The sequence below is a fragment of the Wolffia australiana genome, chromosome 3 (genome assembly GCF_029677425.1).
Source record: "Wolffia australiana isolate 7733 chromosome 3, ASM2967742v1".
In the NCBI taxonomy this organism is placed as follows: domain Eukaryota; kingdom Viridiplantae; phylum Streptophyta; class Magnoliopsida; order Alismatales; family Araceae; genus Wolffia; species Wolffia australiana.
The window spans coordinates 14,754,248-14,780,121 of NC_135837.1; the positions used below are offsets into that span (position 1 = coordinate 14,754,248).

Below are 25,874 nucleotides of genomic sequence, written 5' to 3' on the forward strand. Positions count from 1 at the left end.
GCATGGATATAATATCATAATAATTGTTAAAAATACCAAAAAATTCTAGAAAAAGCATAAATTCAAATTGAGGGATATTTTTTATTAATATTAAACATATTAACAAGAAAAAATGGACATTTTGATGCATATAGTTTTATGATGCGTGATATTTATATGCATGTTATCAAAGGAATTTAACTGAATAACCATTCTATATTATATTCCGCATATACCTGGTTACATTGATACAGGGTAATCAATTTCTAAATTAAATTAATGATTTTCTAGAATTTAGATTAACTTAGTATCACTCAAATTAATAAAAGTCTCAGTTTTTGAAAAATTCTGCCTAATTAACCCTGCCCACAACGTACTACATAAACTTACTCTATCACATGAGCTTTGATTTAAAAATAGTGTTTCATTATAGTTAACTATAAGGTATTTTGATTGTTTTACCAATTTTTACTTTGATTTGGTTCTTCCAGTTTTTTTACTAATTAATGAAAATTAAAAGAAAATTGTTATTAATAAATATCAAAGGACTAAAAATATATACCTAATTATTAATTCACCTTTTATTTAGGTTCTAAGTGATAATTATGAATCACATTATTATGATAGATTAATTTATGTGTAATGAACAATAGTATTGGGATTCATCAATAATAAATCTATCCGTAAAGTCAATATATTTATGTGGTCTATTGATGATTCTTAATTTTTATCATCGAGGGTGACTACATAACCTTAAAATAAGTATATGTTGTCATTCACCTGCAAGTATTTCAAAAAAAAAATGTGCTACATTGGACTAAAAAGCCAATGTTCATTTTCATTAATATCATTTGTAGTAGACATAATTGGCAATCATGATAAATGATACATGATTAAACAATTTCTCAACTATCAGTGAGAAACCGATGTGTTATATATAATCTTGATAGTGTTAAACTATTCTTTAAAATTATAATTCTATATTGCTATAAAATTTTGATACATAACAGAATACCAAGATAATGAAAGCACATATTTTAACACAAGGGTTGTTAGTTTATGTTTTGTCATCAAGAAGTTGATTGACTTTCTTTTCATCATAAAAATATCATATGGTTTTATAACCTTTGATTAGATTATCAAAAACTCAAAATTTACTCTAAATTTTAAATTAAGGGGTTTGGATCCATCTCAAGCTGCAGTCCACAGTCAATCTCAAATATTAGTCTTAATTTTAGATTATAATGTAAACCAAACAATATTATCCGTTATCATTCTTTTTTCTGGACTTTTTCAAATACTGGAATCATTTGGATGTTTGGCTCTAGCTTATTGCTAGCTCTATGGATTAGTAAAGCTAATTCCTAGTGGAGTGAAACTACACGCGTAATAGTATTTTAGAAAATAATGCATATTTTATAGAAAATTAAGTGTCTTATGCATAAAACTATTTGTATAAATAAAGTGTAGTAAATAAAATTAAGTGTCTTAGTCATCGGGGTGAAAGATGAATTAGAAGACGTCTAGTTACAGGTAAGCACTCCAAATCTAATCATACTATCTTTAAACTTGATTTTAGAATATGTCCTATATAAAGTATGAATATAAAGTATTCATGAATGTTATGCGCATCAAAATATTATGGATTTAAGCATGAAAATTTGTGAAAAACGATATTTAGGGATTTGTCAGGCACTCTATACAGTGATTTGTTATTTTTTTTCTAGTCTTCTTACAATCAGATATGCTTCCCCAAGCACACTAAAAACTTAGGCTCATTGTGTTTTTCATGGACTTCATCATGATCATATTTCTGTGTATCATCCTGAATAGACTTGATTATTACATTGAAGGATGATTTTGCGAGTATTTCCTAGTTCTTCTGACATATTGAGGAGGTTGAAAATTTAAGATCTGAAACCATGGATTTTAATAACTTAATGTGTCGAATATATCATCCAAGTTTGTCAAAATTTTATGGCCCAAGTCTTAATGATATGACACATTAATGTACGTATTGAAGGGTAAGCTTCTCATGAGACCATTGTGCATATTACACGAGTCTTGGCATTGTTGTGGCATGGGTAGAGAAACTTAGTATAACCAGAGTCTTATGTGATATCAAGTTGTTCATGCAAGTACTAGTATTTAAGCTTTTCCCAGTAACAAGCCCAGTTACAACAGTAGAAAGCTAGGGACGCAGAGAAGCATCTCCCCCAAGTTACAATATACAAGATAGGAAAGAAGCAAAAGAATATATTCATCAAACTTGTTTGATATGGCAAGTTACCATCACTCCATTCAAGTGACAAGAATCTACCAAAAATCATTGGCAACACCTAACTTAATATAAAGCAGATATGTTATGTTCTGTCAGCTATGCTCAAGATTGCACTTGCTAGTTGATCTATGTTTTGCTGTCGAAGGCAAGGGCTGGGTTGGCTTGGGAGTTAGTGCATTGCTGAATGTATTTCTGATCATTGCATACTTTGGAAGTGCTTGTAAGAACAAGGAAGCAGCATTCCATTTGTGGCTAATCTAGGGGATTCACCTCAATGAATACCTACGTCAAAATTCCATTCTCCCTGGCGCCGTCAATTGATAGGCGCTACTTCCACTGAGTTGTAGTTGTAAATTGTGCTTTGTAAATCATTATATTCTCGATCGGTTGACCAAAGAACACCTGCTTGGTCACTATAAACTCTACAATGGTTATTACCTAGAAAAATAAATCAACACCATAATAATGACACGAAAAGTTTTCCGAGTTAAATCAACAAAAATCAGATACGTCACTCATTAAATCAATTCAACCTCCTTTATTGCGGTGTTAAATAACTTGAACCATACCCCCAAAATCACACAGCAATAAAGTGCAGTGCGTTTGGTGAAAAATGTGCCGTAGTACTTGGTATGATCTAGGGGGCACAAGTGAAGCAACTAACGCACCCCAGTTCAAGTTCCTCCTGTTGTTGTCTTTTAAGTTTTTGTTTAATGATAAATGATTCATTATTAATGACTCATGATTCATATGTTACGTTCTGGGGGTCACTTATATATGGTGTTTATTGCTAAGAACTATCCACACATCCCACAGAAGGAAAAGAAGAAAAAAGAAAGAAGCACAGAACCATACCTCCAAGCCAAATTCTTCTTACTCGTGGGCAAGAGCCACTCCTAAACTGGACTAATGATAAATATGCTCCCGCAGATCAATCAAATCCTGCTGCAATCTTTGGGGCCCGTGCTGAGATCATGTACAGAATGGTGGTGGTCTCGTTCAGCCTCCACTGAAAACAATGTAAACTCACTTCAAAAATAAGATTCCGGTAACCCAACTTAAGTAATGATGAAGATTCATGTTATGAAGTAATTGAATGACTTTTAGGCAGTACATTCAAGGGAAAAATTCAATAAATCTTCAGATGCATGTTACAAAGCCTGTGAAGGTTATCAAATAGATCAAAGCTATCCAACAGATAAGTAAATCGAATTGATGATTCATCAGCAGCGAGCATAATGCACACAATCATTCTACAGAACACAAGGAGAAAGGATTAAGGATTAACCCGATGTAACATTGAACAGTAACCCCTTAAGAACCTTTTCCCTTGCTTGATTCTCGAGGTTCGTCATCGACAAGAGGAGGAGAGCCTGCATTCTTGGCCATGGTGCTTTCAACCTCCTGATTTTTCTCGTCACCTTTGGAGGTCAGGAACCGGCCGCCGGATCCCCTTGCCCTCTTGGTGGCATGGAGGTGGCGAGATTCATGGAGATAAGGCTGCAGGGCGAAGAAGATGATGATTAGGGTTTTGGGTCTAGGGTTTAAGGTTATCGATTGAAACATATCGATGATGAGTAAGGAGACCTTGCGGGCCTTAAGAAGCTTGTTCTCCAATTCAGCCTTGGCTCGAGATTGCCTGCGTCGAAGAATGCCATGGTACTGCTTGGCATTGACATAGATCAGACCTTCCATGGCATCTCCTGATGGATGCGCCCCCGCAGGATGGATCCCAATCAGATGAGGAACCATCTGAAGCCATGAAAGAGATCAGGTAATGAGATCTGATCAGGAGGGGTTCATCGGACATACCATAGCTTGTCCTCCATATCCACTGACCGCTGCTCCATGATAGGGATCCAGGTATGGATAGGCCGTGTGAACCTTGCAGGAAAAGGAAGAAGCAAAACTTGGGGTCAGATTCGGCTGAAATTTGTTTTAAACTTAATGATTCTTGCACAGGTATTCATCAGATCCCAGAACAGATTATGATCATGAATCATCTATTGATTATTGTCCAGGAGCACTACTTCTTCCACCTTACATTACATCCAGATGCCCAGGATGGTTTGGTATTCACTACGATAATCGGAAATTAAATAATGCCACATGATTAAAAGATTGTACCATGGATTGCCCCGCATCAAGATAAGACTGGGTCATCACATAATCTGTAGGATGGGGAGCAATAGACGGGGGATGAGGGGGATTGGATTGCCCTTGCTTGTGAGATTCTTCTGATCCACTGTCATCTGTTTCAACACCATTGGGAAGATGTTATTTTCTTTTTGTCGAAGTTCCGGTGATGGAAGTTGCATTGATATGTATAAGAGAAAAATAAGAATTTACTGGAACCGTTTGGCGCTGAAGATGTCATCATGCACTAAATGCTCTTTTTTGAGAACTCTGATATCGTTAAGCAGGTGAGCAAGTTTATCTCAGAGGATCAAAGAATCGACTCCGCTCGATAATTTTTCATGGGCTTGTATTAATTTCCCTAGTAAGGAAAATTCCCTTCTTTTGGATGTAGCCAAATGATACTGCAGGTTTTTCGGCACAAACATAAGGCGAAACTTGCCATTGAAATTTTGATCAGATTTCTAGAATCCACAGTGAAACAGTAAATAATTAAGGAATTGATTTTCTAAAATTGACATCGCTGGTTGAAACCGATGTTCACGTCAACTTGATGAATCGCAAAACTAACCGCAGAGTTGCCCAACAGAGAAGCGATTTATTTTCAAGCAAGACGCAGAAACATTCTCAAGCAATGTATCTAGATTCTATGGTACGAAGATCATCTCATTTCAATCGGCGATGATAGAGAACGAAATTATCTTACCGAGACTAAACTTAGTTTTAAAAGCAGCACAGTTCATCTTGAGCATCACCCAGTGAATGGAGCCGGGGAAAGAACTATTTATGGGCAAATCAAACACGATTGTTCACAACCGCTTACATTTTTTTTTAATATTAAAAAAATGGAGGAATCGTTCACAATTTTCACGAAATCCCCATTCCCCACGAATCGTTCACTATGGGGCGGAAGTAGGAGAGAATATAGAGGGGAACCAAACACTTCCTAATGTCGTTGTCATCAAGCATAAAAAAAAATGTTCGAGGATAACATGAAAAAATCTGACGCCGGATAAATCTTTTAGCACACGAAGTGTCTCACGATACTTAAAATCAAAAACGAAAAGAGAGTAAAACATTTCCGACTTCAGACATCAATGTAGACTCGTAGAGCAACATCATTCCGATAAAGAAAAGGAATTTGCGCCAAACAAGACCAAAGCATGCACTGATCCAACAGTCCAATTTAAATAAGCATTCGAAAGTAAACATCATTTATAAACCCAAGATGAAGCAGTTTCACCACAAGAATTTGAACCGAACCCATTTTCAAAAGGATCAAAACGAATGGCTTCATAACTCAAGATTAAAACTTTCTTTCCGGGGAAGCTTAATTCCAGGTGGGATAAATTATTAGCATTCATCAGGGACATTTTAGCCAGATAAGTTGAGCACCCGAAGGAAAGATAAGATGGGCAGGAAACGAGCATGGTTGTCGGCAAGAAACACCTTAAACCATCTTGAACAAATCACTGAGAATAGGAACTCCACGAAGAACCCAGTAAAAACCCAGAATCGGGGAAGAGCAAAAACATCCAGGGACCGCAAATCTACCAAATCCATCAAGATCCATAACACATCGAAGAGAACAGATCAAACCCAAACACAAACAACGCAAAACGAAGAAACCCATCAAACAATTCGCGTCGACAAATATCCGTTTGCTGCCATTTACCTGGGCCGACCAAGAACCTTTCGATTGGCTGGACAATGAATCGCGTACCCCGATTGGCCGTAAAGAACGCGACAGATACCTTCGATTTTCCGTAAAGGGCTTCGGCAAAGAGAGAGAGATAGAGAGAGAGAGAGAAGAGAGAGAGAGTGTGTGTGTTCCTTCGCAACGAGGCAAGCTCGAGCCGATCTGCAAATACCCAATTGGGATAAATTTTTAAAATACCCAAATTAGATGTCCTGCCACGTGTCCGAACCCCGTCCAGAAACTTCCCCTTTCTGTAAAACGAGCGGCGAAAACCGACCGTCCAGAAGCTTCCACGACGCGAACAGATCTGTAACGCCCGTGGTTCCACCGTATCAGATCCGGCGGTTGGTATTTCTCCACGTGGCAGACAGAGTAGTGTGGTTTGCTCGAGCGATGATAGAGCATCATCCGTTCCGTTCATATCCGACACCCTTTATTGTCGTTCTGTTTGGTTCTTTTTGTGTGAATTTGTGCGATTATTCTTCTGTTTGGTTTTTCGAACGGAACAAAAAACGAATTCGTACATAACATCGCACAGGCCCGTGTGTGGTTCTTTTGTTCGCTTTGTGCGAATTTTTTTAGTTTTGTTCTAATGTACGAATTTGGTTCGAATGTGCGAATTTATGTTCATTTTTAAATAAAAAAGAACAGAACAAAGAACAAGGCCCTATGCGGTTCTTTTGTGCAAATTTTTTGTTTGTTTTAAACGAACAGAACCGAACAACCATGTCTACTGTCCGGTATAGTTCGTGGATCGTGCGGAACATGGATGATGGATGGGCGGAACGAAGATAGTCCCGTTTCGTCTGAAATCAGTGCAGGGACACGGACAGGATGGTTTTTTCATCCCGGGATGAAAAAATCGTCCCATCCGCGTCACGACTTTGCCCGGTTCATTCCGTCCGAAGAAAACCCATCCCCTCGTCCAGGACAACAAAAATCACGTTCTAAAATTTTAAAATACTTTTCTAAGTTTTTTAAAGAAATATGGAGGAGAGAGAGCCGATTGAGAACACCTCAGCCCTTGGGTGTGAGGCCCTTCTTGTTTGGAAGCGCTACCTCAAGCTCGTTCACTCAGCGTTAAGCAAAACCCTTATTTTTACTAGGACTAGTTCAGCATTTAGTCAGAGGGACATATGTACAAATATTTTTGGACAGCCGTCAGTTTGCACGCGCAAAAAAAAGGTATTTTGATGCAAAATGTCAAGGAATTGATTAAGTGATGCCACGTGGCAAGATCTCAACCGTCGGAAGCTAATCCGATGGATTTTTGTGCATCCCTTACCGTCTATCGTCTGAGACCTCTAGAAGGGACAATTTTTTTGTCCTACAATAGGAAAACCGTCCCATTCGTTCATCTTGAGATAAATTTCCATCCCGGTTTTCCAATCTCGCAAACCGGACAATTTTTTCGTCCTGGGATGAGAAAATTGTCCCATCTGGTTCCCTGTTCTATACTGTCCGGACTAGGGTTTGACAATCCCGGTCTGTTCCATAGTTTTTAGCAAGGACCTAAACCTTACCTTAGGATCGGTCCGGTTCCAGTCCAGTCTCATCGTCCTTGGTCCAGTCATGTTGACTAGTCAAAGAACAAAAAGTCAAGACAAAAATGGTTTGGACTTCTCATCAAATAGAAAATTTATTACAAAGTCACTTGTAAAGCCCATCTTGAAAAATGAAAAGAATAATAAAATATAAAAGAGGAAAAGAAAAGAAGATTGATAGAAGAATAATTGAAAAATAATAGAAGTTTTAAAGAAGAAGAAAGGAAGATGAAACGGAAGAAGGTAAAGAAACATAATGAGAAATAAGAAAATCAGGAGAAAGAAGAAGAAGCAAAATAGTAGGAAAAAGGTAATGAAGAAGAAAATGTAAAAAAGACTAGAAAAGGAGAAGACTCAGAGAGTGGGAAAGAGAGAGAATGGGAGAGAGAGAACGGGAGAGAGAGAAGAGAGCGAGAGAGAGAGAGAGAGAACGAGAGAGAGAAGAGAGCATGGGCAAGAGGGAGAAGGGAGAGAGAGAGAGAGTGTGTGTGTGTGTGTGCGAGAAAACGAGAACGAGAGATAGAGAAGAGAGTGCGCGAGAGAGGCAGAACGGGAGAGAGAGAGCGTGCGAGAGAGCAAGAACGGGAGATAGAGAAGAAAGTGTGCGAGAGAGGGAGAACGGGAGGGAGAGAGTCAGCAAGAGAGTGAGAATGGGAGATAGAGAAGAGAGCGTGAAAGAGAGGGAGAACGTGAGAGAGAGAGCATGCGAGAGCGAGAATGGGATATAGAGAAGAGAGCGTGAGAGAGAGAGAGAGAGAACAAGAGAGAGAGAGAGAGAACAGGAGAGAGAGGGAAGAGATCTGGAGAGAGAGAAGAGAGTGTGTGTGAGAGAGAGAGCATGCAAGAGAGAACAAGTACGAGAGAGAGAGAGAGGGAGAGAGCATGAGAGAACAAGAAAGAGAGCACGAGAGAGAGCGAGAGAGAGAGAGAGCACGAGAGAGAAAGTGAGAAGGGAGGGAGAGAAAAAGCAATGGAGCCAGAGGGAGAGCGAGGGGGGAGACGCGGTCGGTGAGAAGGGGGAGCAAGACCAGGCAAGGGGGGAAGAGGGGAAGCACGATCAGTGAGGAGGCGGAGCACAACCGAGGAAGGGGGGGGGAGGGGAGCACAACCAGGGTGAGGGGGAAGAGGGGATAAAAAATAATGCATTTTTTATTTATTATTTAATCCGGTCCCGTTCTGGTTTGACCATCAGACCGGATCCAGCACGACCAACCGGTCCACCCTAAATTGGTCGATGGGCAGTCCCGATTTGGTCCAGTTTGACCGTTCCCCGATCTCAAATGTCAAAGCCTAGTCCGGACTGATGGACGAATGATTGATTACGAAAATGGCGAATAGGATGACTGTCACGTAGGGAAAATTCAAAAATTAAATTAAATTTGAATAATTATACTGTCAAATACATATTCTGAAATATGTTTTAAATATTGAAATGAAAACTGATGTGATCTACAAAAAATAGTCATAGGATGAGGACTGACTATGACGAAGGAGCCATGACTAACACTCTGACAGCAGCATCATTGGTGGGTGGAGGGGGGGTGACTGTCATTGATGACAACAATAACTGCCATTGAGGGTGAGTGGTTTTGACGAGGTCCATGACTATCATTTTTGAGGAAAACTATCATTGATGAGCATGACAACCGTCGTTGACGATGGTGATGACTACCGGTGACTAGAATGATTACGGTTGTTGGTAAGGACGCCGATGCTCGTTGTTGGTAAGTTTTTGGTTTTCCACAACACATTCATCATGCCACATGTTTAAATCACAAATGAAATCACATGACAAATGCAATATAACACAATTATACTTCCAAATTCTAGAAAAGAAACATGACTTTCATGCTTTCAAATTCAAGAAATAATTTTTTAAACACTTTTAATAATTTATGGAATTTTATTGAAGACCAAAAAAAATTAACTCTTAAATTATTTCATTTAACAAATCCTGAATCATATTTTTCATAATTTTATCAACCTCAAATAGCTTTTATTTTGATATATTTAAGTTAATTTTCTTAAAATTAAGAACTATTTTCTTAAAATTTTCTAGAATTTTCTGGAATTTATTTCCCCTTTAAATAATTTATTTCTAAATTATTTAAATTAATAAATTACTAAGGAAGTAATTAAATAGAATATATCTATAAATAATAATAAGAACATATCGGTGGCGCAGCAACAGGGCCACCCTCTCTCACGAGAACGAACTACGCGAGCCGGGTTCAAATCCCAGCTCTCGTATTTTTTAAAAAATATTCATTTTAGGGGAATTCGACCCGACCCTATCCAATTGGATCGGATCGGATCGAATATGATCCCTTGGGGATCGTATCTCGGTTGCCACCCGACCCTGATCCGATCTGTTGACCTAGTTGACCTGATCGACCTGGGTCCAAACCGATTCCTACCCACTTTCGGACTAGTTGACCCGATCCAATTTCGGAGGCTTTTCAAAGCCACCGAAACCTAATCGGGTTCGAATCGGTCTGGGTCCAAACCTGATCGGATTGGGCGTTGCTGGCGGTTGCTAACTGGTGCCGTAGGTTGCACGTGGCGACCACGGGCATGTGGGCGATTGTGGTCGGGCGCGCGGGCCCGTAGGCCTACGAGTGGCCGTTATAGTCGTGGGCCCATTAGGTCGCGCTTGGGCGGCGGCGGGCCTCCTTGGACACCCTTGAGGGGTTGGAAAATGTCCTTTGGGACGTCCAAAATCCAAATTTTGAATGTCCTTTTGGACGATTTTCAATTCCCTTTGAAACAAGGCACTCGTATCATGGCTCTAATATCAATGTTGGGTTCTGTGCTTTGATTCGTCCATGGAAAACATGATTCATAATCGATATTTAAAATCATACATCGAATGTACCTTGTGGGGAACTTGTTCCACCCTTTGGCTTTGTCGTTCTAAGGTTGTTCCGAACCCATTCACCCGTTTTGCCTCTAGAAGTATCTATGCGATCACTCGGCGCTTGGATCTCCACATCTTCTTTTTCAACTCTTCTTGAAAATCTTAAAGATCTTCTCACCATGAAGACACTCTCTTTGGTTGAGTGGAGAAGAGAGTGGAGAAAGGGAGTGCCTCTAAAATCTGGCTTGCTTGGGTGCTTGAAATGAGTGCCCCTTCTCTATTTATATTTTACTAAAGTTTTTCTCAAAAATTTTACAAAGTAAAATATATCCACCAATGTCTTTAAGACCTTAGGCGTGTGATCCTCTAGGCCCATGTATCATTCTAGTAAATAACTTTAGTGGCCCAATAAAAATTATTGGTTAACTTTATTAATTAACTATATCGACGTATGGATTAATTAAATCACGATTGATTTAACCCAATCGATAGGTTAAGTTTCCAGCCCTTGGGGTGCCAAACTATACGTCGTGCTCTAGAAGATATCGAGTAGTCTCAAACTCTCTCATGGAACCTTTACCGTCATAGGTTATCGTATGTGTAATCCATCATCCGTGCGAAACTCTCGAATGACTTAGGGTATGATTTTTCGTCAAACCCTAATTCGTCATTCGACTAGTACTGATGTGTAACGGGGATCATTGGACAACACCTTCACCAATATCCTCACTACCCTGGCCAGAATTTTTTTGCATCCTCTTATACCAAGGGCGGATGGCCCCGTCTTGACCACTCAATCATCTCTATAAGCTTTTTACTACATCTGATCTATGACTTGTTCGAATTTCATGATTAGATGCTCGTAAGTCATAGTAAAAATAAAGTCGTTCATTCACGATATGTCTTTAGTGTCTCAAGTCAATAGATCACTTATACAACCATGACATGAATCAACCTAATTGACATTTAGGTATAATACCATTCATGGATTCGTATGGATCAGTTTAGTGACTCTTTCTCCAAGGGACACCAACTATCTGTCCTTAGTTTCGTCACACTAATAGCCACATGATAAGCTTGTGCTATTATATTTGGATGATTTGATGTCCATCTCTAATATCCATCGAATAGAAATATTTAGAATACATGCTTATAGACTAATGATCATTGTAGTATGATCTCATCATAATTCATTAAGTCATTGCACGTATTTATGGACTTCATTTTAAACATCACACCGGAATAATAAAGAACATAAAAATATTTAATTCAATGAACTTAAATAAACATGGTGGTATGATTGGTTTGATGGCTATATATTATCCACCATGATGTTGATGAGGACAACTAATGTTGTTAACAAAGATGATCACTACTCATAACAAGGATGACTGTCGATGACAAGGGTGACAACTACAACTACTGTCATCAGTGGGGACCACAAAGTTGTTGTCAACGGAGAAGAAGACCATTACAATCACTGTTATCAGAGACTAAGACCACAGCAGGAGAAGTCGATGAGGATGACTTTCGTCCAGGGGACCGTCAACCACAATAATCATCATCAATGGGGACAATAACCATGATGATTGTCATTATGGATGACGTGATGACGATTAGTGCAGTTGTCATTGACGGGTATGATTGTCAGCAATGGGGACGACCACTGTCATTGTGGTTGATGATGGCCATGACTGACTGTCGTAGACGGGGGTGACGACCATGAAGATTGTTGTCAACAGATTCTAGCTCGCTCTCTCCCTCGTTTTTCTCTCTCCCTCGCTGTCTATTTAACTCAACATAACTAGAATAAATATGTTTAAGCTTGAGACTAAAACCCGTGAAAGTAGTGAAAAACAAAAAATCGAGACATCCTACAAACCACAAATTAATTAAAACGAAAAGCGTCACTGTGTCGCAGATACACTCTTGACTCGAATTAATATACAGCATAGCAAATAAAAAAGATTAAATCCACACCCCAGAATTCAAGAAGCTCCTCTTCTCTCCACGGTCAACCCCCAAAGTCAACTACTAGTCAAGATCGCTGACCACCAATTGACCCACATCAGTCAACACATTAGAATTCCCGTCCTTTGTAATTCATATCCTAGAAAAGACACAAGAGACCAATTCGAAGTTATATAACAACGTCAAAAAATAAAATTGGGTTTGTTTGAGGGGACTCACTTGGGTGTATCCTGGCATGTAGATGACCGGCCGAGGCTGACCCATAATCACCTGCTGCCCATACTGAAAAAGAAGATTTTTAAAAATATAAAAATGATATGATAGACGAGGGCGGCATGGACGGAGTCGAGGATGGCACGACATAAGTTCCTTAAAAGGAGGAAAATAGAGCTGAGAAACAATGAGGAAAATATAGTACCATCGAAGCAGTAGGGTTGATGTACCCCTGAGCAGACTGCATCTGTAGACCCTGCGGAGTGTACACGACGGCCTGTTGACCAGAGAATGTGGGCCCCATCTGCAGGAACAACCTCCGATTGTTAATCCATCTCGTCAAATAAAATATATAAAAAATATTTTGTTGGAACATGAAAAATATTAGAAATATGAATGAAAATTCAAGGGAACTCACGCTGACGGCGACAGGCAAGCCATGCATTTGGGAGAGTGTGGGATTCTGAGGATAATAGAAGCTGCTCTCGGTCGCCGCTGCCGGAGGCCGGGCAGAAGATACCGGAACGAAGCTCTTGGCATTGGGATTGAGCTTAAATTCCTGAAAACAGTGCACAGCAGGGAAAAATTTTTAAATTTAAAATTAAATTGAGAAAAATAAAACAGTAGAGCACGGAGAAAACCTTTGCATGAGGATTTAGCGTTGACTTTTCTGAGGCTATGGATCCAACGGACGAGCTCAGAGGGGCATTCGGGCCGCCACTAGACGTTGAAGTTTCGACAGATTTTTCCGATGTGGACGACGTCGAACTGCTGGGCCTGAGTAACGGTGCCACGTGTGGGTTTGTGGCCGCAGGATCTTTCTTAATGTGAATCAACGATGGAGAATAAGCCACGGCTCTGGCAGATAATGCCCCTTTTTCAGAGGAGCATTTATCGACAGGGACATCTGCAGACGGACACGACTTGTTAGACATAGAGAAAAATCACCAGAGACAAAGGCGCATTATATCAGTGATCTCATTCATAACTAGGGTTTGCCGTAAATTTTCTAAATTTAATTTTAAAATCAAATTCAGCATGACGATGACAATTTTCCAGTAAAAAGTGGATGACGACGGCAATTTTCTCAATTTCATTACAGAAAATCACAGTCATCGTGAGAAGAGAGCATGACGATGGCAATGACAATTTTCAAGTAAAAACTGGATGACAAGTGGACAAAAAAAGAAGTGATAAGAAGGTGAAAAAGACCATGACACAACAATCCCGTCGGAGCTCCCAACTGCCGCTCTCACAGAGTGCAGGTGCGGGCGGCAGCGGAAATCCGTCGTACGGGGGCAGGAACCCCCGACAGACAACCCCGGGGGCTGGAAACCCTAGTTCCGCCCCGGAGGAACTCCTCTCACCGGGAGCCAGCCGCTCGGGAGAACTTCCGGCGACATCCTTGTAAGGGTAAGCACGTGCCATCCCGACGAGAGGCCCAAGGGGTCGGAAACCCTAGGCTAGGCCCCCCTCTGAGAAGGCTCCTCCGTCGGGGTTCCGGAACTGGGACAGAGGCTTCAAGAGGGGCTGTTCAGGGGGCTGGACACCCTGGGTCTAGCCCCCCCCTGGCATGGCCTCCCGCGCCACGGACCGACTGACCGGGCAGTCCAGAGGCAGAATGCAGGCAGGGTGCGGGGTCGGAGGCCGACGCTGGCAAACGGGATACATTTGCAGACATACTACGAGGAGCGCCGCGTGGTGCTGGCTCTGGCGCGCACCTTTCGACAGCCTGATGCGCCCAGCGAGAAGAGCATCCCACACAACAGAAGCAGCGTTTTGGACGAATCAATGAGAACTGCTGTTTCCGTTGCTTGGGTCGCGGACATTTGGCAAAAGAATGCAGAGATCCAGTAATCTGCCGCCGATGCCGACGCACAGGTCACCGTCAATTCGCGTGCCCCATGAATCTAAAGCGGGGGGGGTCTCACTGAATCGAGAAGTCTCACGGAGTTCAGAGTCACCTCCCTCATCGGAGAGGTCCAAAGAGGTGCTCCGACATTGGAAGCAGTTCATGAAGGTTTGGCGGAGCATTATGCCCCGCTGTTCCAGGCGGAATTACAAGTTGTGGACGAGAGACACTTCCTACTCAGACGACTGCCTCGGGCAGCAAGAGAGAACATTTGCGGATGGCACCAACAAATCCCGGCGCAAGGAACAGTCAAATGGCGGGGAGTCAAAAAGACAGACGGGGGATGCAAGATAAAGAACTGTACGATCTTGGTGGAGGCTCATGGCATCCCTTTCGGATATCGCTCGGTGGATCACGCAGCCCATATGGTGCGAAAATTTGCCCGCCTTCGCCGGATTGTATCCACCGGGCTGGAGAGCGGAGACCCTCTGATCACAGTGCTGGAAGTGGAACCTCATAACGTCGGCATGTTTCCTCGATCAGTCTAATGCGAGGCGGCCCCAGGGGCCCCCCCTGTCCAGCTCTTGGTGGTCCCACCGCCTCCTCCTCTTCCTCGGTCGGCCGACTTTGTGATGGTTGGGAACCCCCCCACACGCACCGAAGGGGACGGACGGTCTACCAGGGGAAGCTCAGGGCCTCGGGCAAGCCGAACAATGTGGAGGCGAAAGTCTGCGGCGGTGTCCACGGTCGGCCCCGAGAGCGCCTTGTCGCTCAATCAAATATTGGAGCGGAATCCTCCAGCATTGCGCAATGCAGCTCCCGAGCAATCGGCCAAGAGCGACTCTTTGGAGGGGATAGAAGCATGGACTCGGGCGACAAGGGAGGGTGTCTTAACAGACGAAGGGGCCATTTCTCCAGCTGCCTCTGTCGCTGCTGAGGCCAACGTCCAGGCGACAGCACCAGACCGAAATGGGCATCCCAAGACGGGAATGATTGCGGAGGCAGCAGGAGCTTTGATGGATTCAACAGCCAAGGGTGACACGGTAGCCTCCCCATGAAGTGTCTTTCATGGAACGTGCGAGGCCTACGCGACGAGCGAAGGCGAAGGGTAGTGGGAAGATATATCAATGAATGGGGGGCAAAGGTTGTTTGCATCCAAGAGACTATGTTAGAGCAGGATCTTCCCCAAGTGTGGGGCGCCCTCGGCCGGGGGGTGATGGAGCACACATAACCGGTGACGCAATTGGCCGATCGGGGGGTATTGCAGTGGCTTGGAGGGCGGAGGATTTTGACAAGCTGGAGGAGTGGAAAGGGCGGCATGTGGTTGCGGCCCGGTTTTCCAACCGTGAGGACGAGCGGATATGGGTGGTGGCATCTGCCTACGGACCACCGGTCTCTCGAAGAGGGGAGTTGTGGGAAGATATTTACGCCCTTACTCACAAATTCCAGGCGCTCCCGATTCTCATCGATGGGGATTTCAATGTGACTGTGGAGGCAGACGACAGGCCAAATGGCCTGGGGGGGGGGCGGACCCAGGGTCGGCGGAGTTCAGGAACCTACTGGCCAATTGCGGGCTTCAAGAAATGGGGCCCTCGGACCGACGATTCACCTGGCGAACCGCAGCAGGCCCTCTGGCGCTCTCTCGGCTAGATCGGTTCCTATGCTCCATCGCGCTGCTGGAGATGTTTCCGCTCGCAGAGGTCACGTCCCGACCCCGCCCTATCTCTGACCATACTCCTATTTTCTGGCAGGCACAAATGGGAATTGCCAAGCCTCCTTATTTCAAGCTAGATCGCTCCTGGTTACGAGAGGAGGGGTTCAAGGAGCGGGTTGCCGAGTGGTGGGGCACCGTTCCTGCTTTCGGATCAGCGTCAGCACGGCTGGCTACTAAACTGACAGGGCTCTGGCGACACCTCATCGACTTCCGCCGGAAGATTCGCGAGGATCGGAACCAAACCAGGGACGCTGCTCTAGCTGAGATACAACGATGGGACACAGAAGAGGACAGCCGCCCTTTGTCAGCGGAGGAATTGGCGACGCGTAGGGCCCGTTGGGACGCGGTGGCGGAGGTGGATTTAAAGACTGAAATGGACTGGCGACAGCGGTCACGGCAGCTTTGGCTGGCGGCAGGGGATGCAAATACCCGCTTCTTCCATCAAGCAGCAAGTGGAAGACGACGAATGAACAGGATCAACCATTTACGGGTGGAGGGGACAGTGTTCAACGGCCAGACGGAGGTTGGACGTGCACTGGCTATCCACTTTTGGGCTTTCTACCGTCGGGGGCCGCGTAACAAATGGAAGTGGTCTGGGGCGAGCGCCCCCAGGCTCTCGGAAGCGCAACGAACACAGCTTGTCGAGCCTTTCTCGACAGAAGAGGTTCAGTTGGCCACCCACGGGCTGAATGCTGAAGGGGCTCCGGGACCGGACGATATGCCAGTTTTCTTTTACAAGGAGTGCTGGGATATGGTGGGTCCGGAGGTCATGGCGACTTTGGAAGAATTTCGTAATGGTACCTGCGAGATAGACCGGCTGAACAAAGCTTATATTGTGCTTATCCCGAAGTGTCCGGGAGCGGAACAAGTTGGAGAGTTCAGGCCCATCTCTCTCTCGAATTCGATATATCTGATCATCGCCAAGGTACTCGCCAACAGACTCCGCAAGGTAATCGGCAACTTAGTGAGCCCCCTACAGTCTGCTTTTGTCCCGGGTAGACACATGGAGGAGAGTGTGGTTGTGGCAGAGGAAATCCTGGCGGCCTGGAGGCGGACAGGCACCACTGGATTTATGTGGAAAGTGGACTTTGCTAAGGCATATGATACACTCGACTGGCGATATCTCTGGAATGTGCTGCGCAGGCGTGGTTTCCCTGAGGTTTGGGTGCGGTGGGTGAAGCTCTGTGTAGCGACCAGCACTTTTGCAGTCCTAGTCAATGGCCGGCCTCCCGGGGGCTGGATCCACCCCCAAAGGGGAATCCGACAAGGGTGTCCATTGGCACCGCTTTTATTTATATTGGCGGCGGACACTTTGACGCGGTGCACGGAACGGCTGTGTGCAAGGGGGCTGCTCAGAGGCTTCCACACCCCTGGCTGGCCAAGCGGGATCCCACTTCTTCAGTATGCCGACGACACTACTTTTTTCATCGAGGGATCGGTGGAGGAGGCTGAGAATCTCTCGATCTTGCTGGAAATCTTCTCAGATTTCTCCGGACTCAAACTGAATAGGGCCAAGTCTACACTCGTCGGTATCGGGCTACCTCCAGATGATTTGAGTCAGTGCTCCCAAATTCTATCTACGCCGATTGGCTCCCTGCCCATTCGGTACTTGGGCTTGCCTCTCACTGATGGCCGAGTTGGAGCGCGGGAATGGCAACCGGTGGTGGATAGCGTTGAACAGCGGCTGGGAGGCTGGCGGGGTCGTCTTCTGTCTCGAGGAGGGAGACTGGTCTTGGCGAAGGCTGTGCTAGCCGCGATTCCTCTACATTTCATGTCAGTCTTCAGGATGCCGGTGAGCGTTCGTAGACGGCTTGAAAGCTGCATGCGGCGATTCTTTTGGAGCGGGCCTAGTCAAGGGGAATCGAGGGGCGTGGCCCTCGTCGATTGGAACACTGTATGTCTCCCCACGTCACAGGGAGGCCTCGGTGTCAGGCACCTTCAGCACACCAACATGGCTCTGCTGATCAAATGGGTACGTCGACTGATGCAGTCTCCATCAGATCAGGTCACGGCGGTCCTGCACGACAGCTACGGAAGGGGAATGGACTGGGAGCAATGGGCTACACCCCTCCGAGGGGATCCCGCTTTCATCAGGGGGATGAGGGGGGTCTTTGCCAAGGTTCATCCTCTCTTTCGGCCGAAGCTAGGGGATGGGACCAGCCTCAGATTCTGGTTGGATGATTGGACCGGTCTTGGGCCCCTGCAAGACCTATTCCCTCGCTTATATGGTCTCTCGCCCGCCCCCAGTGCCCCGGTTCGGGTGATGTGGGACAACACGTGGTGTCCAACATTACCTGCCCAGCTTTCCGAGCAACGAATGGAAGACTTCCTCCAGTTACAGCAGCTGATTGCCCCTTTGCAGCCGCAAGAAGGGGCGCGGGACACCTGGGAATGGCGGGGAGCCAGTTTTTCGGCCAAAGCTGCATACCGCATTCTGCGGGGACAGGGAAGTCCAACAGGTCGCTCCATCATACCCCGAAGTCAACTATTGTGGAGGCGGCGAATCCCGCTGAAGGTGAAAATCTTCGGTTGGCTTCTCCTGCGGCGAAGACTGGTGACGCGACAGCTCCGACAACGCTGGTACCCGGGGAATACCGCCGAATGTGTCTTATGCTCCGGGGCGGTGGAAGACTGTGGCCACCTGTTCTTCCGATGCCCGACGGCCCAGGCTGTGTGGCAGGCGGCCGGGGTGGGTAGCGTTGACCCCGCTACTGAAGAGGCTTTTTGGAATTCCATCAGCGGTGGGCTGTTCCGCCGGGAGTCGGAGTGGCAATGGATCTTCGCCCACCTGTGGGCGATCTGGCTACACCGAAATGAAGTCACCTTCAAGGGGAGGCCTCCTTCCGTCGATGCTATTTTGCACGACGCTAGGGGACTGGCAAATTTTTGGCAGAGAGGTGGCTGTGGCACCTTGATTTCGTTCCCCTTGTAATGCATGACTTGTATTCTAAGTCATTATTTCAATGGCAACGGGGGGTCCCTTTTCTGGGTGACCCTCTTTATTTTTCTCAAAAAAAAAAGTGGACAAAAAAATAGGCAAAAAAAATTTGAGAGAGAGAGATGCATAGAAATAGAGTTTATGTGACTCCAGACTCCAGTTGGAATGTATAGAGAGGCAGAGAGAGAGTGGAGCCTAGAGTACGATGATAGGATGATGACTAGGATAATGATGATGATTTCATCATCAGTGTCCTAATGATAATGGCCTCATCATAATCATTATCACCCCAGCACAAATGAATGAAAGACAATGACGACTCATCGTCATTAGGACGGCAAAACGTATCATTACAAAGTAATATGCAGCATGCCATTTTTCATTTGTAAAAAACCTAACCCAGAGGTAAAACATTGAAGACAACGGACGATTAGTCTGTTACGCTAAAACTACAATCGTAAAAAGAAATCAAAAACACTTAAAATTTTAAAATAAATTCTAAGCCGCTAATGACACAATATGAGAGGATGAATGAGAGCAAGAGAGATTGAACTCACCGCCGAATTTCAATAGCTCTGTATCCTGAATAACCTGAGAGAGAGATAAATAGCACAGGCCATGGTTATAAGCATATGTCAGCGTAAACAACCTTAAAGTAGATGTTGTGCCCCTTCAACTTACAGCTATCTCATTTTGTTCATCCTCGGGATTCCTACCATTGTGATGCTCAAGTTGTTTCCCATCCAAACTGAAAATATCCATAAAGATTTATAGGAAACATTTATTAACTCAAAGCAAGGATAGAAGACAGGTTAGTACCAAGATAACACTGACCTCTCAAAATCGATATTCTTCAGAGGAACATTTGCCTGCAGCGATTTCACGTGACTTGCATTAGACCGGGGGAATCCCTTGATCACGTCGTCCGAGGAATGTGATTCTCCTTCCTCCTGTGCACGTCAGAGACCAAATTGGAAGGTTATTCCTTCTTCAACTAAATAAATTCGAAATTTTGATAAAAGAATCTTAGCTTCACTTAGCTTTTATTCCCACCTGACTGACTTGAAGTTAGTAATGCGCATATTTGAGTCATCATTTTACAATTAGATCACTTCACATTAACATGAATTCAAGTTCCAATTCATTTTGACAAAGATTTGGTTCGTCCATTCCAGATGGTGCAGAACACTACGTGCACGAACAAATTAAATATTAAAGATTGCAGCATATGAATACAGAAGCGGGCCAGTTTCAAATATAGATATCAATAGTCCCCCAAAATTTCTCCAATTTATAGATGAAAATCCGATTTAATCCCTTGACATAATGTTAGTTTGTCACCACCGAGCTAATTCAGCCATCCACCGCTAGTAATGCAATGCAGTTGTCTTCCAAAGACAAAAGGACATCGTTAATTAGACACACTCTCTTTCCCTTCCCTCTTCTCTCTGTAATGAGGCATTTATTTAAACAATCCCTGGCCCAATGAAAACTGTTTGCTGAAGTGGACTTCTATCTCTACTTATATTTTTGTGTTCTTCTCATGTCCCGTAAAGGACTCATATGTTCTTTTATTTTCTTACGTAGGGCCTGTTAAAATAGGCCCACTAATATGTAGCCGCACTACTATCCACGTATATATGGGGTACACGAGGAGCAGACTGAGTGGGAAGATTTCTCGTTTTTCCTCTCCACCCATTGGGTTTCGTTGTTCCAACTGTAACAAAAAGTATCATTTGCCCTAGCTGACACAGGACACGTCTGCAGGAATCCCCGGGAGATTGCAGGAGAGGGGCCAAGTCTTTCTAAATTCTGATAGGCATGATATTCCAATTCCAAGTGTGTAACATGAAAGAGAGATGGGGATGAGAATGGATGTTCGCTACAAGAGCCTTATTAGAAAACTAAACTAACATAATTTTCAATCTTCCAAATCGGTGGCCGCCTCCAATGAGGGCTATATCAATTTAAAGGTCCTTTAAAAAAAAAACAGTTGAAAGCGAATGCAGTGAAAGGCAAATGATGTTAATGCTCACAGGTGCGAAGGGAGATTGTATCACCAGGCCTGAGACGGGCCATAATACCCTAGGGTTTTACCGACTAAAAAAGTCATTCACAAACTCTGGAAGGCCCAGAGACATAACAGGTCACATTAGAGGGGTTTTAAAAAATAATACATCCAGAGAGAGGGATATAAGGTAAGGAATAAAGCACTACCTGACACATTTTTATCAGTAGCGTTTCTAAAATACTCAAAAGAAGAAAATGTAGCAAGACAAGGAAATCATATAGGAAATAAGAAGTTGCTGAAATGCATACCCTAGAAGAGCTGCTTGAAGTGGGTTGAGGTGTGAAATCATCTTTTACCCTTCTTGTCTCCCCGACAATTCCCCTGAATACAGATGAAAACCTAGCCTCCTCATCAAAATCTAAGTCTTCATCCAGATGAATGCCCCTTTCCTGTCACATAATTGACATGACAAGGTTTCAGTTACAAATTTTAGAGCTCAAACGAGATGATTTTTTAGATATGAATATTACATCTGCAAGATGAGCATCTCTGGTGTCCTCCCCCTCTATTTCTTTTGCTATTCTCATAGCCTCCCTTTCCCGGTCTCGCATCTGAGGACCTTTTTCGAGTTTGGTTGTGTAAAGTTCTTCATCAAAAGTGCTCTTTACCCCAAAAAGAGCCTCGTTTGCCTCAAATTGATTCCAGTTCCTGCTTGAAAATGCAATAAGCTCAGATAATATTAAATATAACATTCACAGGGAAATAAAATAATTATACAGAAGAATATACAACGCAATTCATAGGTAAAATAGAGTAAGAAAAGAAACCTTCTTAAAACAACATGGAAAATAAAAAGAAAACAGATGGAAGTATGATTACACATTGAACTCTGCAAAACTAACCTATGCCATTGCCTATCAAAAATATTCTCCAGCTCAGGCTGTCGAGGGTCATCTTCATCCGGCGTCCATCTTTGAAGCTCCCTGTCAACATCCACATGTCGGGATTGAGAGATTGCTGAGTCTGTCATGAAGTCCTGGTGCTTTTCAAGGGCATTCCCGCTTGAGATAGCATCATTTGTCAAAGATATATCCTGACGTTGGTTCAGTCAATAAAAAGACAAATCAATTCAGGTCCTTTCGTACAACAGGGCGATAACTTTCAAGTAGTATACTCCATTTATGATTAAAATATTGTGCCCTTTCATGCATTGAAAATCAATTATCATAGTTGGTTAAGATTGCCTCTTTCCCCAATCTTCTTTTTACAACAATATGTTCCATAATCCTTGCAATTAGGTCGACAATAATATATTTTGATAAGATAATATCTCATGCCAATAATGCAACCTAAACCAAAAAAACTATGAGAAGAGTCATTTTGGATAGCTCTGTCATTTAATGGATCATTGAGTCCATCAAAGAACTTAACCTTTGCAATTCAGAAATGTCAAGGATCATTAAAACTTTTGAAAGGTTTCGAGAATATTCTTGCATTTGACATGAAAGAAACAAATAAACTAGATATATAATTATTATAAAAACAATTTTGAATAATAAAATGAAAAGGACCTTCGCAATAACTTGCACAAGTTCCCTAGCTGGAATAATCATTGTCTGGGGCCTCTTGACGGTTTCAGACAAGTGATTGGGACCTTTAGCAGCACAATCCTTTGTTATGCGGGCCATCTTCAGAACAAGCCCTGCATAGAACGAAATAATAAGAGGAAATAAAATAATTAAAGAGCGGATTACTGAATGAAGACGAACAATAAAAGCCACACACGCACCAAAATCCTTCTCGACATTAATCGTATGAAATATCCCTGACAGCACCGATCCATTTTTCACATGAACCTCCACAATATGCCCAATAAGACAAGTAGAAACAAAAATCAACCGATCACGCGAAGGGGTCTCGAGTTCTCCTGTATTAGCACCATTTGAAAGGCCTGCCCAAGTTTTTGTAAATGTGAGCACAGATATTACCATAAGATATCAATTAGCACAGTACAGAAACTACCATAAGATGATTTAGCCATCTGAGGTCTACCGTCAGTCCGTAATGTCATCTCTTTATCCATTCGCCGAGGAAAAAAACCATTTGCCGAGGACTTGGACTGGGGAGATGGCGGCAGATTCATTCCGTGAATCTGCAGATTCTAAAAAACAGAGATGACATAAGACGGGAGATGCAGAATCTCTAAATATATTTCATCGGCACAAAATACGATCAATATTTTTGGAGATTCCGATCAATACTTTTGAGGTATCACTTACTGTTACTACAGAAAGAAAGTATTGAACACTGATTTCGGATAAGTTTCTAAAAAGATAAGGCAATTCCACAACTTCAAAAGCAAAAGACGAGACTCAGTCATATAGCATAAGAAGCAGAAAAGATAAATAAATAAATAAGCAGATGATACAAAAGACATGTCCAGCGATATGTCATGATAATCAAAGAGTTGAACGAAGAGCGAACATTCATGATCAGATGTATTCTACTGAACAACCAAACATAAACTATCCTAAAACAACTAAACAGAAGAACGAATTTTCAAGCATTTCGTTTACAAAAGACCTTTTCCCCTACAGGGGAAAAAAATACTGCTTTTCAATTTATGAATGGAATCGGATTCAGCAATTAAAGGTATTCGAATAATCGATGTGATTCAAAAAATTATAAAACTTTCACAAGCCACAAGAACCTATTAAATTAAAAACCACATAACCACGAACAAGTGAGAATTCTTCGAAATTAAACAACCAAAAGTAGAGTTTAAAGGGAAAACGCATAATCAGTCCTTTTTGTTTTTTATTTCAGATATCCCGGGATCAGAATGCATGTCCCATCACTAGCGACGAAAAACTGCCATAAACATGGTGTGAGATCAATACAAAGCATCAAAAGAAAATAGTCATTAAAACCGATTCTAATTAAAGAAATTAGCCAACACAAAGGGTAATTAATACATGTCATCCTGAAATTGCGGAAACGGAACGACACCTTCACTAGATAACGGAAAATAGAGGTAAAAGAGTGGAAATGCGAAGGGAACGGAGGGATGGCCATTACTTCTCTCCCCCAATCTCAAATTATGGAAAAATAGTTCCAAATGTTTTTAACCAAATCAAGGAAATGATATCATCACTGAATGATCTCTGAGATGACACGCGGTTAGAGAAACTTCAGCTCCAAACAGATATCCAACCGTCGATCAACGTCTTTACTTTCATTAAAGCGACAAAGCAACATATACGACACAATTCCAGAAAAGTTCCACGAGTCATAAAGCATTCGATTTTCGACCTAGCTGTAGAGCCACATACGAGACAGGGCAAGATCCTCCGAAGAGCGCAGCGTCATTAAATGAACCAAAAGGACAACAAAAAAGAGAGAAGAAGAGAGATCTAAGAAGAAATTAAACGCAGAAAAAAAAGGAAGCAAGATATCGTCGAGGGCATCACGAACAAAAACGAAATTTACCGCGCGAAAAAGAAGATCAGACGCGGAATCTGAGGCCGAATACTGAAGACGAGGAGGATCGACGCCCCCGATCGATCTCCTTCCCTGGGGACGGAGAAGCGATCCAACGAACAGCAGCCGAAGAGAGAGCCGAAGCGCAACCAGCCTACTCCGAGCAAAATGGGGGAAAAAGTATAGCATTAGGCAGGCGATGAGTCATATATGCCCACGTGGATGACGAACTTTGAATGACGGGACGGGACGGCATTGCCGTACTTATCCGTCCGTTGCCAGATGGTGGACGGGAAGGATGGCGAAATTTGGCGGGACGAACGGGACGGAAACGGATGATGTATCTATATCTACTATTAGTGAATGCCCAACCGACATCAGTCCGTTATTTGATATCGGACAACCAATAACCGATATCCGGGAAAAAGTGGGACGGTGCCGGATATCGGATATCGGACGATATCCGTCTCTGAGGGTTAGACAGATATCGGTACCAGATACCATAGGTAAAAGGACGAGACGGATACCCAATATCGGATATCGGTATCCAATATCCGGATATCAAAATACATATGAATCTCATTACGCGCGCCCGCAGATGCTACGTTCTGAAAAAATTAGATATGTCCTTTTCACGAATTGTTGTCATATGTCGAAATTCATAGGTAAAAAATGCAACATATATGTGGGCCTTAATTAATGTTAGAACAAAATTAATATAATGGAATCTTAAGAAAATAAAACTGCATAATATAATTAATTCTTTAAATAGATAATAGAAATAGTTAGTAAGAGGAATAATAAATCTGAAGGAGTGAAGGTATAATAATAAGGGGAGAGTTTAAGATATTAGTGGAATGGGTTATTTTAGACTTAAAATTAATGTTTTAACAAAATTAATATAATGTAATTATATGAAAATAAAACTGCACAGTAAAATTAATATTTTTAATAGATAGTAGAAATAGTTAGTAAGAGGAATAATAATATGACGGTTTAACAAGAAGGGGAGATTGTAAGATATTAGTGGAAAGGCTATTTTAGACTTACAATAAATGTATTAAAGAAATAAATATAATGTAATTCTAAGAAAATAAAACTGCATAAAATAATTAATACTTTTAATAGATTATAGAAAAGTTAGAAAGAGGAATAATAAATCTGACGGTTTATTAATAAGGGAACAATGTAAGATATTA

General features: G+C 42.8%; 2 protein-coding genes across 9 annotated transcripts; both read right to left on the reverse strand.

Annotated features, from left to right (window-relative positions):
- Positions 1-2,236: 2,236 nt before the first annotated feature.
- LOC144701010 (nuclear transcription factor Y subunit A-7-like) lies at positions 2,237-6,247 on the reverse strand. Of its 5 annotated transcripts, XR_013580905.1 has the most exons (8): positions 6,072-6,247; positions 4,610-4,800; positions 4,388-4,512; positions 4,073-4,144; positions 3,848-4,012; positions 3,549-3,760; positions 3,116-3,269; positions 2,237-2,673 (listed from the first exon to the last, which is right to left on the reverse strand). XR_013580905.1 is itself a non-coding variant. In XM_078572655.1 (7 exons), the coding sequence occupies exons 2-6, from the start codon at positions 4,638-4,640 to the stop codon at positions 3,575-3,577; spliced, it is 573 nt and encodes a 190-aa protein (XP_078428781.1). In that variant the 5' UTR covers positions 4,641-4,800; positions 6,072-6,247; the 3' UTR covers positions 3,028-3,269; positions 3,549-3,574. The 5 variants fall into 5 exon arrangements, 4 of the variants coding, with proteins under 4 accessions (XP_078428781.1, XP_078428778.1, XP_078428780.1 ...); XM_078572655.1 differs by lacking the exon at positions 2,237-2,673 and having other exon boundaries at positions 3,028-3,269; positions 4,616-4,800; XM_078572652.1 differs by lacking the exon at positions 2,237-2,673 and having other exon boundaries at positions 3,028-3,269.
- A 6,121-nt stretch (positions 6,248-12,368) lies between these two features.
- On the reverse strand, positions 12,369-24,879 carry CID4 (CTC-interacting domain 4). 4 transcript variants are annotated; one of them, XM_078572659.1, is made up of 15 exons: positions 24,685-24,879; positions 23,248-23,347; positions 22,985-23,146; positions 22,767-22,897; positions 22,098-22,288; positions 21,726-21,903; positions 21,504-21,644; positions 20,019-20,134; positions 19,866-19,932; positions 19,742-19,775; positions 13,322-13,587; positions 13,099-13,239; positions 12,886-12,984; positions 12,687-12,749; positions 12,369-12,606 (listed from the first exon to the last, which is right to left on the reverse strand). In XM_078572659.1, the coding sequence occupies exons 1-15, from the start codon at positions 24,862-24,864 to the stop codon at positions 12,577-12,579; spliced, it is 1,899 nt and encodes a 632-aa protein (XP_078428785.1). In that variant the 5' UTR covers positions 24,865-24,879; the 3' UTR covers positions 12,369-12,576. The 4 variants fall into 4 exon arrangements, with proteins under 4 accessions (XP_078428785.1, XP_078428783.1, XP_078428784.1 ...); XM_078572657.1 differs by having other exon boundaries at positions 23,218-23,347; XM_078572658.1 differs by having other exon boundaries at positions 23,248-23,356.
- Positions 24,880-25,874: the final 995 nt, after the last annotated feature.

Bases quoted from the DNA above. Each gene is read 5' to 3' on its own strand.
- LOC144701010 (XM_078572652.1), bottom strand. From the start codon at position 4,640: ATGATGACATCTTCAGCGCCAAACGGTTCCA. The intron at 4,145-4,387 runs GTACAATCTTTT...TTTTCCTGCAAG, and splicing joins TTGATGCGGGGCAATCCATG to GTTCACACGGCCTATCCATA. The intron at 3,761-3,847 runs GTCTCCTTACTC...TTCGCCCTGCAG, and splicing joins AGCTTCTTAAGGCCCGCAAG to CCTTATCTCCATGAATCTCG.
- CID4 (XM_078572656.1), bottom strand. From the start codon at position 24,864: ATGCTATACTTTTTCCCCCATTTTGCTCGGAGTAGGCTGGTTGCGCTT. The intron at 21,645-21,725 runs GTAATATTCATA...ATTATGTGACAG, and splicing joins GAGATGCTCATCTTGCAGAT to GAAAGGGGCATTCATCTGGA. The intron at 12,607-12,686 runs GTGAGTCCCCTC...TGTCTTTTCTAG, and splicing joins ACATGCCAGGATACACCCAA to GATATGAATTACAAAGGACG.